The 17643-nt window shown below is 43.8% G+C and overlaps 1 protein-coding gene across 5 annotated transcripts in view; it reads right to left on the reverse strand.

Moving 5' to 3' along the window:
- Positions 1–16360: 16360 nt before the first annotated feature.
- Positions 16361–17643, reverse strand: part of med15 (mediator complex subunit 15) — a 226421-nt gene continuing 225138 nt past the window's right edge. For all 5 annotated transcript variants that reach the window (XM_072499563.1, XM_072499583.1, XM_072499591.1 and 2 more), the window contains one exon: positions 16361–16847. In XM_072499563.1, coding sequence (XP_072355664.1) covers positions 16711–16847 — 137 coding nt within the window. In that variant the 3' untranslated portion in view covers positions 16361–16710. The remainder of the gene's footprint in view (positions 16848–17643) is intronic.

The following is a 17643-nucleotide window of genomic DNA, read 5'->3' on the forward strand; positions in this document are numbered from 1 at the left end:
TCTTCAATGTGTTTAGGGTGGAACCTGGAGAAGTGGAGCATTGTGAGGTTATCATTGGGCTTGCGGTAAAGCCAAGTGCTGAGGTGACCGTCCTTGATGGAGATGAGTGTGCCCAAGAATGCAACCGATTTTGGAGAGTAGTCCATGGTGAATCTGATGGTGGGATGGAACCTACTGATGTCATTGTGTAGTCGTTTCAGTGATTTGTCGCCGTGGGTCCAAAGGAAAAAAATGTCATCAATGTATCTGGTGTATAACATCGGTTGAAGGTCCTGTGCGGTGAGGAGGTCTTGTTCAAACTTGTGCATGAAGATGTTGGTATATTGAGGTGCGAATTTGGTCCACATGGCTGTTCCGTGCGCCTGGATGAAGAACTTGTTGTCGAAGGTGAATACGTGATCCAGAATGAAGCGTATGAGTTGCAGAATTGCATCTGGAGATTGGCAGTTGTCGGTGTTGAGTACTGTGACTGTTGCAGCAATGCCCTCGTCATGGGGGATGCTGGTGTAGAGTGCCAAGATGTCTATTGTGACGAGGAATGTTCCTGGTTCAACTGGTCCATGGGTGCTGAGTTTCTGTAGGAAGTCCGTCGTGTCGCGACGACAGAAACTGGGCGTTCCTTGTACGATGGGTATCAAGATGCCCTCGATGATGCCCTCGAACTCCACATCATGAAATTAATGTTCTTTATGGAAGGAAATCTGCCGTCCTTATCCGGTCTGGCCTACATTTGACTCCAGACTCACAGCAAAGTGGTTGACTCTTAACTGCCCCCTCAAGGGCAATTAGGGATGGGCAATAAATATTGGCAGTCTGCGATGCTCGCGTCCCATGAACAAATTTTTAAAAATCATCCACCACCCTCCCTAACCTTTGAACCTACTCAATCCGCAAGGCCGGTTTTAGGGCTGCCAAGTCAGGTTGGACGTATTCCTGGAGGATTTCAAGTGTCTGCTCTTTCCTGCCATTGACTGCCTGACAAGCATTAATCTCTAATAATAATCGCTTATTGTCACAAGTAGGTTTCAATGAAGTTACTGTGAAAAGCCCCTAGTTGACACATTCCGGCGCCTGTTCGGGGAGGCCGGTACGGGAATTGAACCCGCGCTGCTGGCCTTGTTCTGCATTACAAGCCAGCTGTTTAGCCCACTGTGCCAAACCAGCCCCTATTTCTCTCCTCAACTGATTCTTCCCAACCAATGTGCAAGACAGTAAGCAGCTGAATGGAGCACCAGTGGTGGCTGACAAATCAAAGCAGGGAATGAGTGGACCTGATTGGAGGCAGCAGGGAATAAAGGAAAGAGAGAGAGAGAAAAGGGGAATGGGAGACCTCATCAGTGCACTTATTTAAAAAAAAAGAAGTATGTTACAGAACAGGAGGTAAGTAATTAATTGTTGAGTGTTAATGTTTTTTTCTCTCTCTAAGCTGGGGTTTTAATGAGGTTTGGGAATCCATACAGCACTGCATTAGATTTACAGTTTAACTTCCTAACACTTGCCCTGATTGAAATTTAATTAATTAATTAAATTAAGAGTTTTAGCATGAGTAGATCTAGTGGCATTAATTAATAGTTTATACAAGATACTAATGTCATGAATCCACCTGGAGACAACAGTAGACAGTTTCCAAAGGGCCTCAATTAGTATGCGTCTCTCGGTAACAAGCTTAGAACATCAGTTTAGACAATAATCAAGTGTGAATAGTTTATGGAGGAGAAACAAATTATAGACAATTGGGAAGGTCCCTGAGATATACATATGTTAATATATAGTCAAGGAAATTGATGAGGGCAGACAGCCAAATGCAGAAGGCATAATCAAAGAAAAACAAAGATATAATTGCCCAAACACTTAAACCAGGAGAGGCAGTTACCATCTAGCAGTCTCAGAAAGTGGACAGGCCAGTTTCCAGCCACCAGGCTTAAAGGACAAGTTTGCCGCAAAGTCTTAGAGCCAAGGCTGCACAGAAAACCTTGATAACAGCAATTTTGAAATATCTTCACTGGACCAGGAAAAGGACAGTTCCCAGATTAGAGTATCATCCCTGTATTGTGTGGTAAATACACATGGATGTTGTTTGGGGAACGTAAGTTTTACAGAGTTCAGGTACCATAGATATGTTGTGTAACAAGTGGTACAAAGTATAGAACGGTCTAATAATTCATACATTTTAATTGCGTGAGTAGCGTCGTGCTGTATATGTGTATTTGTCTTTTCTTTATTTCAATAAATAGTCTTGTAACAATTGTTACACGCGACTGGGCTGTTTGCACCAAAACAGAACTATACACCCCCACAAACCAGTGCTCCAAGTTGGGAAACCCTCGCAAAAGCGTGCTTCGTGACACTAACTAGATTCAAGTCAGACAACCCTGACAAGAAATCCAGGTACGACCTCCGCAAAGCCATCCGAGATGCCAAGAGAGAATATCAAACCAAGCTAGAGTCACAGACAGACTCTCGGCGATTGTGGCAAGGACTAAACAACATAACGGGCTACAAAGCGAAGCCGAGCAGTATCTCCAGCAGCAGCGCACCCCTCCCCGATGAACTCAATGCATTCTATGCTCGGTTTGAGCAGGTAACCAACAATCCGCTGTCGAGTGCCCCAGCAGCCCATAACTCACCCATACCCACCATCACAGCTTCCGAAGTCAGATCGGCCTTCCTGAAAATGAACCCTCGGAAGGCGACGGGCCCGGACTTGATCCCTGGTCGTGCACTCAGAGCCTGCGCAAACCAGCTGGCAGAGGTGTTCGCGGACATCTTTAACCTGTCCCTACTCCACTCCGAGGTCCCCACCTACTTCAAGAAGACCACCATCATACCGGTGCCAAAGACGAGCCAGGCAACGTGCCTCAATGACTACCGTCCGGAAGCCCTGACTTCAGTCGTAATGAAGTGCTTCAAGAGGTTGATCATGAAGCGCATCACCTCCATACTCCCACAACGCCTTGATCCACTGCAATTCGCATACCGTCGCAACCGGTCCACAGCAGACGCCATTTCCTTGGCCCTACACTCAACCCGAGAGCATCTCGACAACAAGGACTCCTACATCAGACTCCTATTTATTGACTACAGCTCCGCCTTCAACACCATAATCCCAGCCAAGCTCATATCAAAGCTCCAAAACCTAGGACTTGGCTCCCCACTCTGCAACTGGATCCTCGATTTTCTGACCAACAGTCCACAATCAGTAAGAATGAACAACAACACCTCCACAATAGTCCTCAATACCAGGGCCCCGCAAGGCTGCGAACTTAGCCCCCTACTCTACTCCCTGTACACACATGACTGCGTGGCAAAATTTAGTTCCAACTCCATCTACATGTTTGCTGACGATACGACCATAGTGGGCCGGATCTCGAATAACGAAGAGTCAGAATACAGGAGGGAGATTGAGAACCTAGTGGAGTGGTGCAGCAACAACTATCTCTCCCTCAATGCCAGCAAAACTAAAGAGCTGGTCATTGACTACAGGAAGCAAAGTACTGTACACACCCCTGTCAGCATCAACGGGGCCAAGGTGGAGATGGTTAGCAGTTTCAAATTCCTAGGGGTGCATATCTCCAAAAATCAGTCCTGGTCCACCCACGTCGACACTACCACCAAGAAAGCACAACAGCGCCTATACTTCCTCAGGAAACTAAGGAAATTCGGCATGTCCACATTAACCCTTACCAACTTTTACAGATGCACCATTGAAAGCATCCTATCGGGCTGTATCACAGCCTGGTATGGCAACTGCTTGGCCCAGGACCGCAAGAAACTTCAGAGTCGTGAACACCACCCAGTCCATCACACGAACCTGCCTCCCATCCATTGACACCATCTACACCTCCCGCTGCCTGGGGAAAGCGGGCAGCATAATCAAAGACCCCTCCCACCCGGCTTACTCACACTTCCAACTTCTTCCATCGGGCAGGAGATATAGAAGTCTGAGAACACGCACGAACAGACTCAAAAACAGCTTCTTCCCCGCTGTTACCAGACTCCTAAATGACCCTCTTATGGAGTGACCTCATTAACACTACACCCTGTATGCTTCATCCGATGCTGGTGCTTATGTAGTTACATTGTATACCTTGTGTTGCCCTATTATGTATTTTCTTTTATTCCCTTTTCTTCCTATGTACTTAATGATCTGTTGAGCTGTTCGCAGAAAAATACTTTTCACTGTACCTCGGTACACGTGACAATAAACAAATCCAATCCAAACCAATAATGGGAGTAGAAATAGGAAAATGGGAGCATTAGTGCCTGACTAGAGGCATAGTGCAGGTGGGAGAGCCTCAGATTCTTGGGGCATTCAGACCATTTCTGGAACAGGAGGTGCCTATTCCATAGGGAAGGGTTGCACCACAACAGGACTGGGACTATTATTCTCGGGAAGGTTCACTAGTGTGGTTGGGGAGGGTTTAAACTAAATTGACAGGAGGGTGGGCACATTTATTTGGAAGTAGGAAAGTGGAATAAGATGCATGATGAGAGACTGTTGTATAGAACTGGAGGATTAATCCATTTAAATAGGAGCTGACGAAGAAGGAGTTTGAGGAATATATAATGCATGCATAGAAATGCATCAAGTGTGTCGAATAGGATTGGTGAGCTAGAAACATCCACGTGGGAATTTGATGCAATGGCAATAAAAAAAAATGTCTGACAAATGATGAGAACTGAGTGCATTAATAAATAAAGTGTTCAGGAAGATAGAGAAGGCAAAAAAGGGAGGTTGAGTGGGAGTACTGATTCGGACATTGTAGTATTGGAAAGAGAGGATGGCTTTGAGGGAGCAAGGACAGAATTCACTTCATTCAGAAGCAATAATTATATGATATGATAAGGCTCCTGGTGGTATTCTATTTTGAATAGTGAGAGCGCTAGAGGAGCAAATCCGCAGGCAAATCACAGATGTAAAATAAATACTGCATGGTGATATTGGGGGACTTTAATTACCCAAATATCAATTATGATAATAAAGCAAAGGGTAATGAATGGGAAGAATTTCTGATACATGTTTAGGGGCACGTTGTTGATTAATATGATCTCAGTCCAGGCATTTGGATCTGGTGCTGGGCAATGAAGTGGGTCAATGGACTAAGTGTCGGGAACTGTTGGCTAGGAGGGTTATCATAAATGTTTAGATTAGCAATGAAGAAGAACGAGGAACAATTGAAAATACAACTTCTAAACTCGAAGAGGGTGAACCTCAATGGAATGAAAGGTATCTAGCCAAAGTAAAATGGTACCAAAGACTGATAGGAAAAACTAGAATTGAACAATGGTTGATCTTTGAGGCGATGTTTCAGGTACAGACTGAGTACATTCCAACAAGGGTGAAAGGTAAGGGAACCACAGGTAGGACACCTGGGTTGAAGAGGGAGATAGAGAATATGACAAAACAAACAAAAAGTGTATAATTCATGTCAGATGAATTCTTCAAGTGAGGACTAGGCAAAGTACAATAAGTCGGAAGAGGAAGTGAAGAGAAAAGTAAGACTGGCAAAGAGAGAATATATATAACATAAAAGGGAATCTAAAAGTATTCTACTGGCATGTAAGTAGTAAGCAGATAGAGGCACGGTGGGGGGCCTACTGGGGACAAAGAGGGTGATATAGGTGCAGGGCAAGGCTAGAACTCTGAATGGGTACTTTATTTGAGTATTTATTGTGGAGATAAATCTGGAAAAACATCAGTCAAAATGGAGGAGAGAGGCAATGGATAATGTGGGGGTGGGCGGTGGGATTGATAGGTGGGATGTACTGGAAAGGTCTGGTAAATTTAGTAATGGATGAAACATTAACCATCTCAAGAATATGGGGCGGGATTCTACGCAGGCGGGATGCTCCGTTTTGCCGGCAGCCCGGGGGTTTCCCGACGGCGTGGGGTTGCCCCACAATAGGAAACCCCATTGACCAGCCGGCGTAACGGAGAATCCCACCAGCGGGTTGAGGCAGAAATGTGGCATGGCAGGGCGGAGAATCCCGCCGAAGGACTAGGAATATACATCCTTTGTCTGAACCAAAGGGAAGAAGTTAGAGTTATGGCACATGATCTACCCTGCTCCAGCTGCTAGAACCTGTAATATTGCCTTGTAAAGCTAAAGGAGGCAGTCTGCCATCTTCCATCAACCAAACAACCGCAGAACCGAGTTCTGTTCAGGTTTAAATTGCCTAGCCCTCATTTGCACTGTTTGTATGAACTTCTGTACAAGTGCCCACTGTAAGACTAATTAATCTCTACATCTCTTCCATTGTGGAAGTTAGTACTATTGGAAAAGTGGATTACCTCACAACAGCCTGCTAACTTCTGTGAACGATTGCGCTGTTGAACTTTTGATTTTGGACTCACATGAAACAATATTTTGTCTGTGGTCTTTACCCTTTCTTTCCCATATCCCTCGTTTATTGTATGAATATCAAAATGAAGGATGTTGCAAATCCTCTTCCCACGTTGTGTGTAAAATAAACTAACTCTCTGAGTTTACCCAACTCGAGTTTGCTGTGGCGTTTTTAATAGAGAATCTTTTAAAAAGTAAAGGGTTGGAGAAAATACTTATTATGAGGGAAACCAAAAATTAAGATCAAAAGCATCTTTAGTTTACGAATGGGTAGTGAGGAGAGAAATCTGGACTGTTTTATACTAAATCCCCTCTTGTACGTTACAATAGTCAGGGAAAAAAAAATCAACAAGCATTTGGAAAAGTTTGAGCTATTGAGAACCATCAGCACGGACTTGCAAAAGCAAAACCATGCTCGACTAACCCAATTGATATTTTGGTGAAGTAACATAGGTTGATGCGAGGAATGTGGTGGATGTTGAATTTTAAGGAAGTATTTCACAAAATGCCCTATAAAAAGCGGATTAACAAAATTGAGGCTCACGGAGTGGGAGGATGGTAAAAATTGCCAATGATGCCAAACTTGGAGGTGTGGCAAACAGTGAGGATGTTATCAATTGATTGCAACAGAAAATAGGCTAGCAGAATGGGCAGACAAGTGGCAGATGGAATTTAATATAGAGAAGTTTGAAGTGATGCATTTTGATAGATGTGATAGGGGATGAAAATATAGACTGATGGCACAGTTCCAAAGAGTGTACAGGGTGAGATGGACCTGAGAGTTTGTGTATAGATCTTTGACGGTGGCAGGACAGATTGAGAGAGTGGTTAGCAAAGCATATGGGATCTCAGGCTTCATAAATTGAGTCGATTGAGTACAATATCAGATAAGTTATGTTAATGTTGTTGTTATGATCTTGGACCAGACCCTAAGTTTTTGGTAAGATTTGATTAGGGACCAATAACTTTTTGTTTAAAGAGGACAACATTTGAGATTCAAGGTACTTGCTGAGAGAATAACACCACAAGATTCCAGATTTTTAACAAACAAAAATAAACTTTACTATACAAGATCAGAAAGATAAAATAATTTACAATATCTATTTTATCCTCTAACATTCAGGATTTATATGAGGTAGATGTGAATTAACAGACTGGTTGAATAAATGGCAGATGCAACCAAGACAGCCTCCATGGATTTCTTAACAACCCACATGTCAGTAAACACGGAGTCAAATAAATCTCATTGAAATAGATTTCTTTTTCTTTTTTTAATTTTTAAATTTAGAGTACCCAATTCATTTTTTTCAATTAAGGGGCAATTTAGAGTGGCCAATTCACCTACCCTGCACATCTTTGGGTTGTGGGGGCGAACACACGCAAACACGGGGAGAATGTGCAAACTCCACACGGACAGCGACCCAGAGCCGGGATCGAACCTGGGACCTCGGCGCCGTGAGGCAACAGGGCTAACCCACTGCACCACCGTACTGCCCCTGAAATACGATCTCTGTCACGAGGGATTCCAGTCTTCACCTTTGACGATCTTGCCTTTAAATTCTCTCCAAAAGTCACTCCAGCTTGGACAGCTTCAATGACTGCACACCTCACAGGGTTTCAATCTTCTCTCCAGAGACTGCACCAACTCATGCACAACTTCAGCTTTATGGCCAAATGAAGCTGCTACCTTTGCCCCAAAAGCCCACACCATGGAAGCACCAACCTTCTATTGCTTTTTTCGATTGCCAGTGCTCCTCATGAACCCGCACCACAGTCTGCCAACTGCAATCCTTTTTCTGCTTGGAGCCTCTTTCTCTGCTCCTCTTGCTCTTTAACCAGGACTTCTCCCTCTCCCGGTCTCCTGCCTGGGACTCTTCTCGATTATGAAGCACTGCTCCCAGTTCACATGACCCTCCCCGCCCCCCATTTTCTTTATGTACAGGTGCACTGTACCCTACAAAACACTGCTGTGCATGAGCAGTCCACTTCCAGTACATGTATGCACATAAATCCCTGAGGAATACTGGTAGTTATAGTTCTCAGCCTCCCAACAATGAAGTGAGTCTGGGTCTCAATACCTTATACCCGTGGGAGAAAGAAAGCTTCACCATAGGGAAGGATTCTTAACAGCAGCTTTACAATTTATTTACATGAAGTACTTAACATAAACCTCTGGCACTAGCTTATTACATATTGTACAAATAAACCTTTCACTTTATTCCACAGTTACCCATCTTGTGAAATAAAGTTACAAAGACTTAACCGAAACAAAGGCCAGTACATGTAATAAATAAGATTAGCAGGATTTCAACATTATAGAATTATCATAACTCAGAACCTGCCATTGCTCCTACACCCTTTCTTTAAACTCTGGACAGAATTTTATCAATTACAAGATTTCCCCCCAAATCATTTAGTAGTCAACCAAAGGTAGTGAAGATACAGGAAAGTTTGCTTAGAACCATATTCACTAGCTCGTATTTCAACCTTGCTGATGTAATTGCAAACTAGTGGTCTGCCCCTCATCACACATGGATGCATATTAGTCACATTACATGAAATGAATGACTTTAGCGAAGGTTGCTCAACTTTCATGCGGAACAGAGGGGTTTCTTTACTCTTCTCCTTTTATAACTTCTCTTTCTGGAATTAAAGAGCAAACTTTCAAATTTCTATTTCTTTGACTCTTTTTCAAACTCAAGCCTTTTCATTTCCTTTTCTATCTCAAGTTCTTCATCTACAACTGAATTCTAGACAACTCAATTAGTAAATTAATTAACCTTTCCTTCTTCCAATCCCAGATTCAGTGCTATTACCTTGATTACAGCTGCTTTCTTAGCCCCTACTTTTAACCCAAATTTTTCTGCGAATGCAATTAACCTAACTGCAGCTAATTGTAGGGATAAATGTTCCCTATCCAGGAAGGTTGTATTGATTGACAAAGCCATCTTACCTTTCAACCAGTATAAGAAAATTCATTGTGAAAATTTTATCAACCTTATCATAGAATCACTCCAGTGCAGGAGGAGGCAATTTGGCCCATTGAGCCTGCAGCGACCCTCTGAAAGAGCACTCTACCTAGGCCTACTCCCTCACCCCATCCCCACAATCCCACCTAACCATTGGACACTTAGGGGCAATTTATCATGGCCAATCCACCTAGCCTGGACATTTTTGGACTGTGGGAGGAAACCGGAGCACCCGGAGGAAACCCACAGGAACACGGGGAGAACGTGCAAACTCCACACAGACAGCCTCCCGAAGTCGGAATCAAACCTAGATCCTTGGCTCTGTGAGGCAGCAGTGCTAACCACTGTGCCGTCGTGCTGCTGTCCCAATATCAACAAGTACTCGTATTTGTGTAAGGATTTGAAATTCCGGACGACCCCCCCTGGACCAGACCCCTCCCCCCTCCCCCCCCCCCCCCGCAACCAACCAAGGTTTTGGTAAGATCAGATCAGGACCAATAACATTTTGTTTAAATATGAAATCTAAGATGCTTACTAAGAGAATAAAGCCATAAGATTCACTGATTTTGAGCAAACAAAAATAAACTTTACTGTACAGTCAGAAAGATAAAACAATTTACAATATCTATCTCATACTCTAACATTCAGGGTTAATATGGTAGTTCCGCATTAACAGGCTACCTGTGATTAAATACACACTACACAAGAAATGACAGATGTAACAAAGACAAATTTCATGGGTTTCTCAACAACCCACCCAGATGTCAGTAAACACTGAGTCAATCAACTTTATTGAAACAGTGTCTCTCACAAGGTCTTCACCTTTGATTATCTCGTCTCCGAATTCTCTCCAAAAGTCACTCCAACTTGAACTTCCTCAGTTCTGGCAAACCTTGCAGGGTTTCAGTTTCTTCTCCTGACACAACGTTCCCCAAATTCCTGAGTCTGTACGCCAGCACAAACTCACAATCACAACCTCAGCTCTTCAGTCATGCTGACCAGAACACAACTGTTCCTTTGCTCAAATGGCCCACATCATGGAATCATCAACCTTCCGATGCCTTTTCGATCGCCAAGGCTTCTCCTGAGCGCTCACCACTTGAAGTCTGCGAACTGCTGCCCTTTTTCTGTTTCAAGCTTCTTTATTTGCTCCTGTTCCCCCTTAACTGGAACCTCTCCACATTCCCTAATGTAGGCACCTCTTGATTATGGTGCCGCATTCCTGGGTCACATGACCTCATTTCCCATGCCGTTTTGTTTTTGCACAGGCACACGGGCTGTCCTTTGCCCGAGGAACTAAAACACTGTTGTGCATGCAGTCTGCTTCCAGTCCACACATGAATTGAAACTGCAGAGACATTCTAGGAGTTGTAGTTCGCACCTCCCAACAAGTAGTTAAGTCTGAATCTCAAAACACAGCTTAAAATTCTGGCTAGGTCCCATGTAGAGTATTTTGCCAGAGTTTAGAAAGGATTTGATGGTCATTTACAGGACGTAAAGCAGGTTTACCAAATGGTTCCAGGGCCAAGGAATTGGGCAGATGGTAGCACAGTGGTTAGCATTGTTGCTTCACAGCTCCAGGGTCCCAGGTCCGATTCCCGTCTTGGGTCACTGTCTGTGCAGAGTCTGCACGTTCTCAGTGTGCCTGCGTGGGTTTCCTCTGGGTGCTCCGGTTTCCTCCCACAAGTCCCAAAAAACATGCTGTTAGGTCATTTGGATATTGAATTCTTCCTCCTTGTAACCGAACAGGCGCCGGAACGTGGCGACTCGGGGCTTTTCACAGTAACTTCATTGCAGTGTTTATGCAAGCCTACTTGTGACAATAAAGGTTATAAGCTGGAGAAGCTTTGGTTATTCACTTTGGAACAAAGGAGGTTCAATCTGATCGAATTGTACACAATTAGGACAAGTTTGTATAAGGTGAACATAGAAAAACTAACCCCATTACCTAATGCTACAAGGACCAGGGTTCACAGATTTAAGGTTTTGGGAAAGAGATATGGGGAATGTGAGGAAGAACGTTTTTACAGTGAGTGGTAATTTATTTTTTTCAATTAAAAAAAATAAATTTAGAGTACATAATTATTATTTTTCCCAATTAAGGGGCAATTTAACGTGCCAATTCACCTACACTGCACACCTTTGGGTTGTGGGGGCGAAACCCACGCAGACAGGGGGAGAATGTGTAAACTCCACACGGAGTGTCCCAGGGCCGGGATTCAAACCCGCGTCCTCAGCGCCGTAGGCCCAGCGCTAACCACTGCACCCCGTGCCACCCTCACAGTGAGCGATAATGACTCGCAGCCCAAGAAGGTGGTGGAAGCAGTCATTCAATTATTTCAAAATGAAATTGGATGGACACAAGGTAAATAAACTTGTAGAGTTATGGAGAGATAATGGAGGAATGGGACGACTGTATTGATCTAAAGAGCTGACATACTCAATGGGCTGAATCGTCTCCTTCTGTGCCATTATGATTTTTCTGTAGCTGTCCCAATAATTGTGACTATATCTGGTTTCTGGTAATGTATTGCTTCCAGGTTTTCCTGCTGCATGTTTCTGCATAGTCTAATTGCAGTTAATATTTTGGGTAACCACTTACACTTCAGTTCTATACCTCAGTTTATTCACTTGCTATCTATGTCTTCCCTTAGTTTAGTCTGCCTGTCAGACATGTAGCTGCGATATTGCAGATTTTGAAAATAACTCACCTTTTTAAATGGTCACAAGAAATTTTAAAAGTAGCTGCCAAAAGCACCTGCCCGTTTACAACTGCAATGTGGTCAAGCTACCAGAAAGCTCCAAGTGGATTTAAAGTAGACAAATCCAAACAGGTGAAAACATTTGAAATTCAATTTGCATTTCCCAAAGGGTAAGCAGAAACTCATTGTAGCTTCCTTGGAGCTGTGACTAGCTCTTTCCTATCTTCTCAAACCAAGGAAAATGAGAACCATTAATAGCAGAGATATTTAAAAGGCTAATTTACCCTGGCTAAAAAGAAAATGGATGGGACCTGCCAGGCTAACCCAATACCTGAAAAAAGTTACTGTGAAAAGTCCCTAGTCGCCACATTCCAGCGCCTGTTCGGGGGGGCTGTTACGGGAATTGAACAGTGCTGCTGGCCTGCCTTGGTCTGCTTTCAAAGCCAGTGATTTAGCCCTGTGCTAAACAGCCCCTAATATGGGAGCATACTTTGAGTTTGGGATAGCAGCCATTTTAAGTTTTGAAACGATATAAAGTCTGGCTGTGAACAGCCATTTTGTATGCAAAACCATCTTGAACATCATGAAACAGGAACTGCTTCTCAACAGAAAGGTTTCCAAAGGAAAGTTTCAAGAAACAGCTGTAATAAATCATAGAATCACTACAGTGCAGAAGGAGGCCCATCGAGGTTGCAGCAGCCCTTGGGAAGAGACCCTACTTAAGCCCACGCCTTCACTGTATCCCAATGACCCCACCTGTCCTTTTTGGACACTAAGGGGCAATTTAGTATGGTCAATCCACCTAACCCATCTTTGGATTGTGGGAGGAAATTAGAGCACTCAGAGGAAAACCACGCAATATGGGGAGAAAATCCAAATTCCACAGACAGTTATCGGAGGCCGGAATTGAACCCCTGTCCCTGATGCTGTGAGGCAGCAGTGCTAGCCACTGTGCCGCCCAGGCTAAATCAGGCTATCAAGAGCCTGCAGTGCAAACATGAATCCTCATTCACTCCCCAAGACCAATTCTGATTGTCGAATCCACCTGTAAAACACACAAACTCAAACTCTTTAGCTACAGAAGCCATCACAGCGATTAAATTAAATCTCAAGTTCCAATACCTTCACTTCAATTCAAAGAACGGACTCCCAACAACATATCACAAGATGAGATTTCAAATTAGTCCCAAGTGTCTTTTTTTATTTATCTGTTTTAAATAAAAGTCAATAACTTTATACTTCTAAGTAACTTCCAGCAGCACTTTGTGTAATAAACTAACCTTCATCTTGTTTAAGACAAAAACATATCTGTTGGGTTATTTTTAAATTGAACTATTCATAAACTAAAAGGGGGCTGCACACCCAAATTCAAAGCTCAGGAACCACTTTAGGGAAATGCCTTTTACATGGTCCTGACTCTCCCAGGATCTCCTTTCCAGTTTCATTCATATTCATCATATTAAGCTTGCTTCATTTCTTCATGATCCTTTCCTCCAATTTACTAGTTTAAAGCCTTTCCAACTCTCTAATTACCTATTCAACTAGGACACGGGTCACATTCTGGTGCAGGTGGAGTCCATCCGCTCAATAAAGCTCCTTTCTGTTCCACTGCTGGTGCCTGTGTCCCATGCCTTTTGAATGTGTTTACTCACCTGATCTGTATATATCTTTTCCAATTTGCACATGACTCCATAATCCAGAAATTATTTTGCTCAAGGTGCTGCTTTTTAAATTTAGTTCTGAACTCCTGGTTCTTCTACAGCAGGACCCGCAGTTGCATGTTCGGGAATGAACCAAGACAACTGGATTTACTCCCGCCTGTTTAAATTTTTTCTCCAGCTGCTTTCAGATATCCAGGTAGGCAATGCCTTCAGGATTCTCATTCACGACCGCAAAGGAAGCCCTCTTTGCCCCTTAATTATACAATCCTGTATCAATTTTTACAAAATAAATTTAGAGTACCCAATTCTTTTTCCAATTAAGGGGCAATTTAGTGTGGCCAATCCACCTACCCTGCACATCTTTGGGTTGTGGGGGCGAAGCTCACGCAAACTTGAGGAGAATGTGCAAACTCCACACGGACAGTGACCCGGAGCCGGACCAGGTCCTTGGCGCCGTGAGGCAGCAGTGCTAACCACTGCACCACCATGCCGCCCACAATCCTGTATCAATGCAACATTTCAGGGTGGCACAATGATGAGCACTGCTGCCTCACAGTGCATGGGACCCAGATTGAATTCCGGCCTTGGGTGACCTTGTGGATTTGCATGTTCTCCCCGTGTCTGCGTGGGTTTTCTTAGGAGGCTCTGGTTTCCTCCCATAGTCCAGAGATGTGCAGGTTAGGTGGATCGGCTATGCTAAAGTTGCTCCATAGTGTCACAAAGATGTGTAGGTTAGTTGGGGGTGCAGGGATAGAGCGGGGGAGTGGGTCGAGGTAGGGTGTTGGTGTAGACTCGATGGGACAAATGGCCTCTTCTGCACTGTAAGGGCTCTATAGATTCCTATTATGCTCACACCCCCCCCCCCCCCCCCCCCCCCCCCAAGCCCCCTTTGGACAACCTGAGCCCTGGTCTGCATTGTTGTAGTCCTTCGTGCAGTCTTTCTCCTTGACCTCACATGGCGAGGACCTGTTGGACAGTTCCAAAGTCAGTGGGATCTGCTTCGCAACCCCTCCTGGACCCCACATTCATTCTTTTCTTGATCCTGTGGTTTCCTCTGTGGTTTGGGTAACATTATCCCCCATTCCTTATGTTTCCAAATATCTCTAAGCTCTCTTCAGCCCAATGACACAGCCAGAATAACTATACAGAAACATTTCCTGCGGATGTGGGAATCAGGGCGGTGTCACTGACCATGAGCTCCCACATCCAGCTAGCCTCACATAGTCCCTGCTATTTGCCAGTTTTAAAAAAATTCTCTTTATTTATGCCCTGAATTAAAAATTATATTAAACAGCTGTTGTTTAAAACAAATTATCTGTTTATTCACTTACAGCAGAGATGTCGCTTTTTCAGATTTCTCTTTTATGTTGCTATACCGCCTATCCTTTTCCGCTAAGGTTTGATGTTGTGCCTTCAATTTCTGCTTTATCTCGGGTCCCGCTCTCCCTGTGTTTTCCCAGCTCCTGCTCGCCATGTTTTCTAGCCCATGTTCTACATGTTTTCCCAGCCCACACTCTCCTGACTTTTTCCCAGATCCACTCTCCTGACTTGATTTAACCCCAGCTGCCACTCTCCTAGTTTTGTCCTCATTCCCGCTCTTGCTATTTTCTTTGACGAGGAGGTTACTGTTAGGATGGTCAGAAACTAGAAAACTAAACTTTAAAATTGTAAAACAGAAAAAGAGTGGTTTTATTATTGGAAGAGGCAAAAAGATGAAGACCGGGAAGAATTGTTTTGCTGGACACTCCAAGATTGCCCTCCAGAAGAACGGTCAGTCAATCTCTTGTTCGGAACCTTACCCCACAGTTGTATTATTTAGATCTGTTGTTTGTCATTCACCAATTGAATAAGTTCTTAGTAATTTTGCACGTTTCTGTGGTTGGTGCCTCTGCTTAAGGTTGGACGAGTAATAAAAAAAAGTACTAATAATAAAAGGTACTCCATTTCCTCACAAAGTGTTTCAGACATTCTTGTGTGAGAAGCGCTTACGTGTAAGTTCTTTCCTACGAGCAGGGGTATGAGGAGGAGTTCCAAGGGTGTCCTTGTGGGCCTCTCTCAACTGGTCATTCTTCATATGGCCCTATATAATGACCATTCTCTGCCTATTCCACTCTGTAAGGCCTCACAGTCAAACTCAATGCAGTTTTTTTCATCCAATGGACAGGAGTGAAAATGCTGGCTGCTCCTGCCCCTTGCCCAAATGCCAGGATATTGAAGGTGACTTTACAACTCTGCTGTCGCTGATCAGATCCACCAAGTGCAGCAGAAGCCTGAGACAAAAAAAGGGTTTCTTTTTCCCTGACAGGACATTGAAACACACATCTCAAGAGTACCTCAAACATTTCATGTGAATTGCTATGGAATGCAATGACTATAACACCGCTGGCAATTTGAACGCAGCAGGTTCCCACAATCAGGAAGGAGACAAGTGACCGATCCAGTTGTTTTTAGTGATGTTTGCTGAGGGCGTGGCCAGGAAAACTCCTCTTCAAATATCAGGTCAGCAGCAATTTACCATCTCATCCGAAGGCGTACGTCTGATGCGAGGGCCAGCCTCCATTATGGCTACAACTTGAACCTTTAATTCAGGGAGAAGAAGGTGAGCAATCAAGCCAAGCTGGCCCCTTCTACATTCACTCTTATAGCATCAAGTTCTGTGTAAATAAAGGGGCGATTAACAGATCTTTGGAAAAAAATTTACTCCAGTGCCAATTTCACTGATACATTATTAAAAACACACATGCCCAGATAACATACAGGATATTAAGAGTCATCCTTATTGGGCTATGAGCAAACACACTATCTGAAATAGAAACAAGGACTGTAAATAAAGTACTGAATTCTTGATACATATCTTTATATCCAAAAAATGCAAGGGAAAGGTCCCATATTGTTTAAAGTGATCAGGAAGAGAGCTAAATGGTGCAAGTCCTTCTCCATTTTTCCACACATTTAGCTTCTCAGTGAATCCATTAGAAGGCTCCTTGGTAACATTGACTCCAGGTTGGAATGGATACACTCCTTCCTGAATGGGTTATGCTGCAGACAGGCAGGCTTGCTTCACGCTCTGTGCCCACGTGTTGAGCAGCGCAGTGACTGAGTGCTTGTCTGGTAGCTGCAGAAGTCTGGACGTCATCGCACGGTGAACCATTTGCAGGAAGGGATTGGCCTCTGCAAGTGAACAGAAGAAAGTGGGCCCAGTGTTAGTTTGGTGTCACAACACACACCGTGAAACACTCAGCACTATCATCCACTAAAACCTGAAGCATTTGCTGACTCAAGCAATTCGATGTTGCACTTTTGGAAAAACTTATTTGATCCTTAATGAGAAAATTTCACTGCCGCCAAGTACAGGACCGCTATGAATCGCATGCCTTATGACAGAAAGACTGTCCTGGATATCATTGTAAGAAGTCTTACTACACCAGGTTAAAGACCAACAGTTTGTTTCAAATCACGAGCTTTCGGAGCACTGCTCCTTCCTCAGGTGATTCACCTGAGGAAGGAGCAGTGCTCCAAAAGCTAGTGATCTGAAACAAACTGTTGGACTTTAACCTGTTGTAAGACTTCTTACTGTGCTCGCCCCACCCAACGCCGACATCTCCACATCCTGGATGTCATTGTACAGGGTTGTGATCAACAGCTTAACTTTGATTACTTCATCTGCTGAGATCCAAACATGTAAACCTGGGAATAACCTGAATTAATAGGTGCACATCAAATCTCTCGGCTAATCAACTATAATTAATTGCAATAAAATGGAGGTACCGCTGTGGCGTAGACAAGCACAATGTCCATCTACATATCAGTTGATGGACCACGCTGTTTTTAATGAAGTTCATTGGGTAATAAATATTGGTCAGAACAACATAACTCTCCTGATTTTCTTCAAATCGTACTTTGAATTCTATTACAATCACCAAAGAGGGCAAACAGGGCCTCAGTTTGATATCTCATCGCCTCAGAG

The sequence above is a fragment of the Scyliorhinus torazame genome, chromosome 1, assembly GCF_047496885.1.
Source record: "Scyliorhinus torazame isolate Kashiwa2021f chromosome 1, sScyTor2.1, whole genome shotgun sequence".
NCBI classification, from domain to species: Eukaryota; Metazoa; Chordata; class Chondrichthyes; order Carcharhiniformes; family Scyliorhinidae; genus Scyliorhinus; species Scyliorhinus torazame.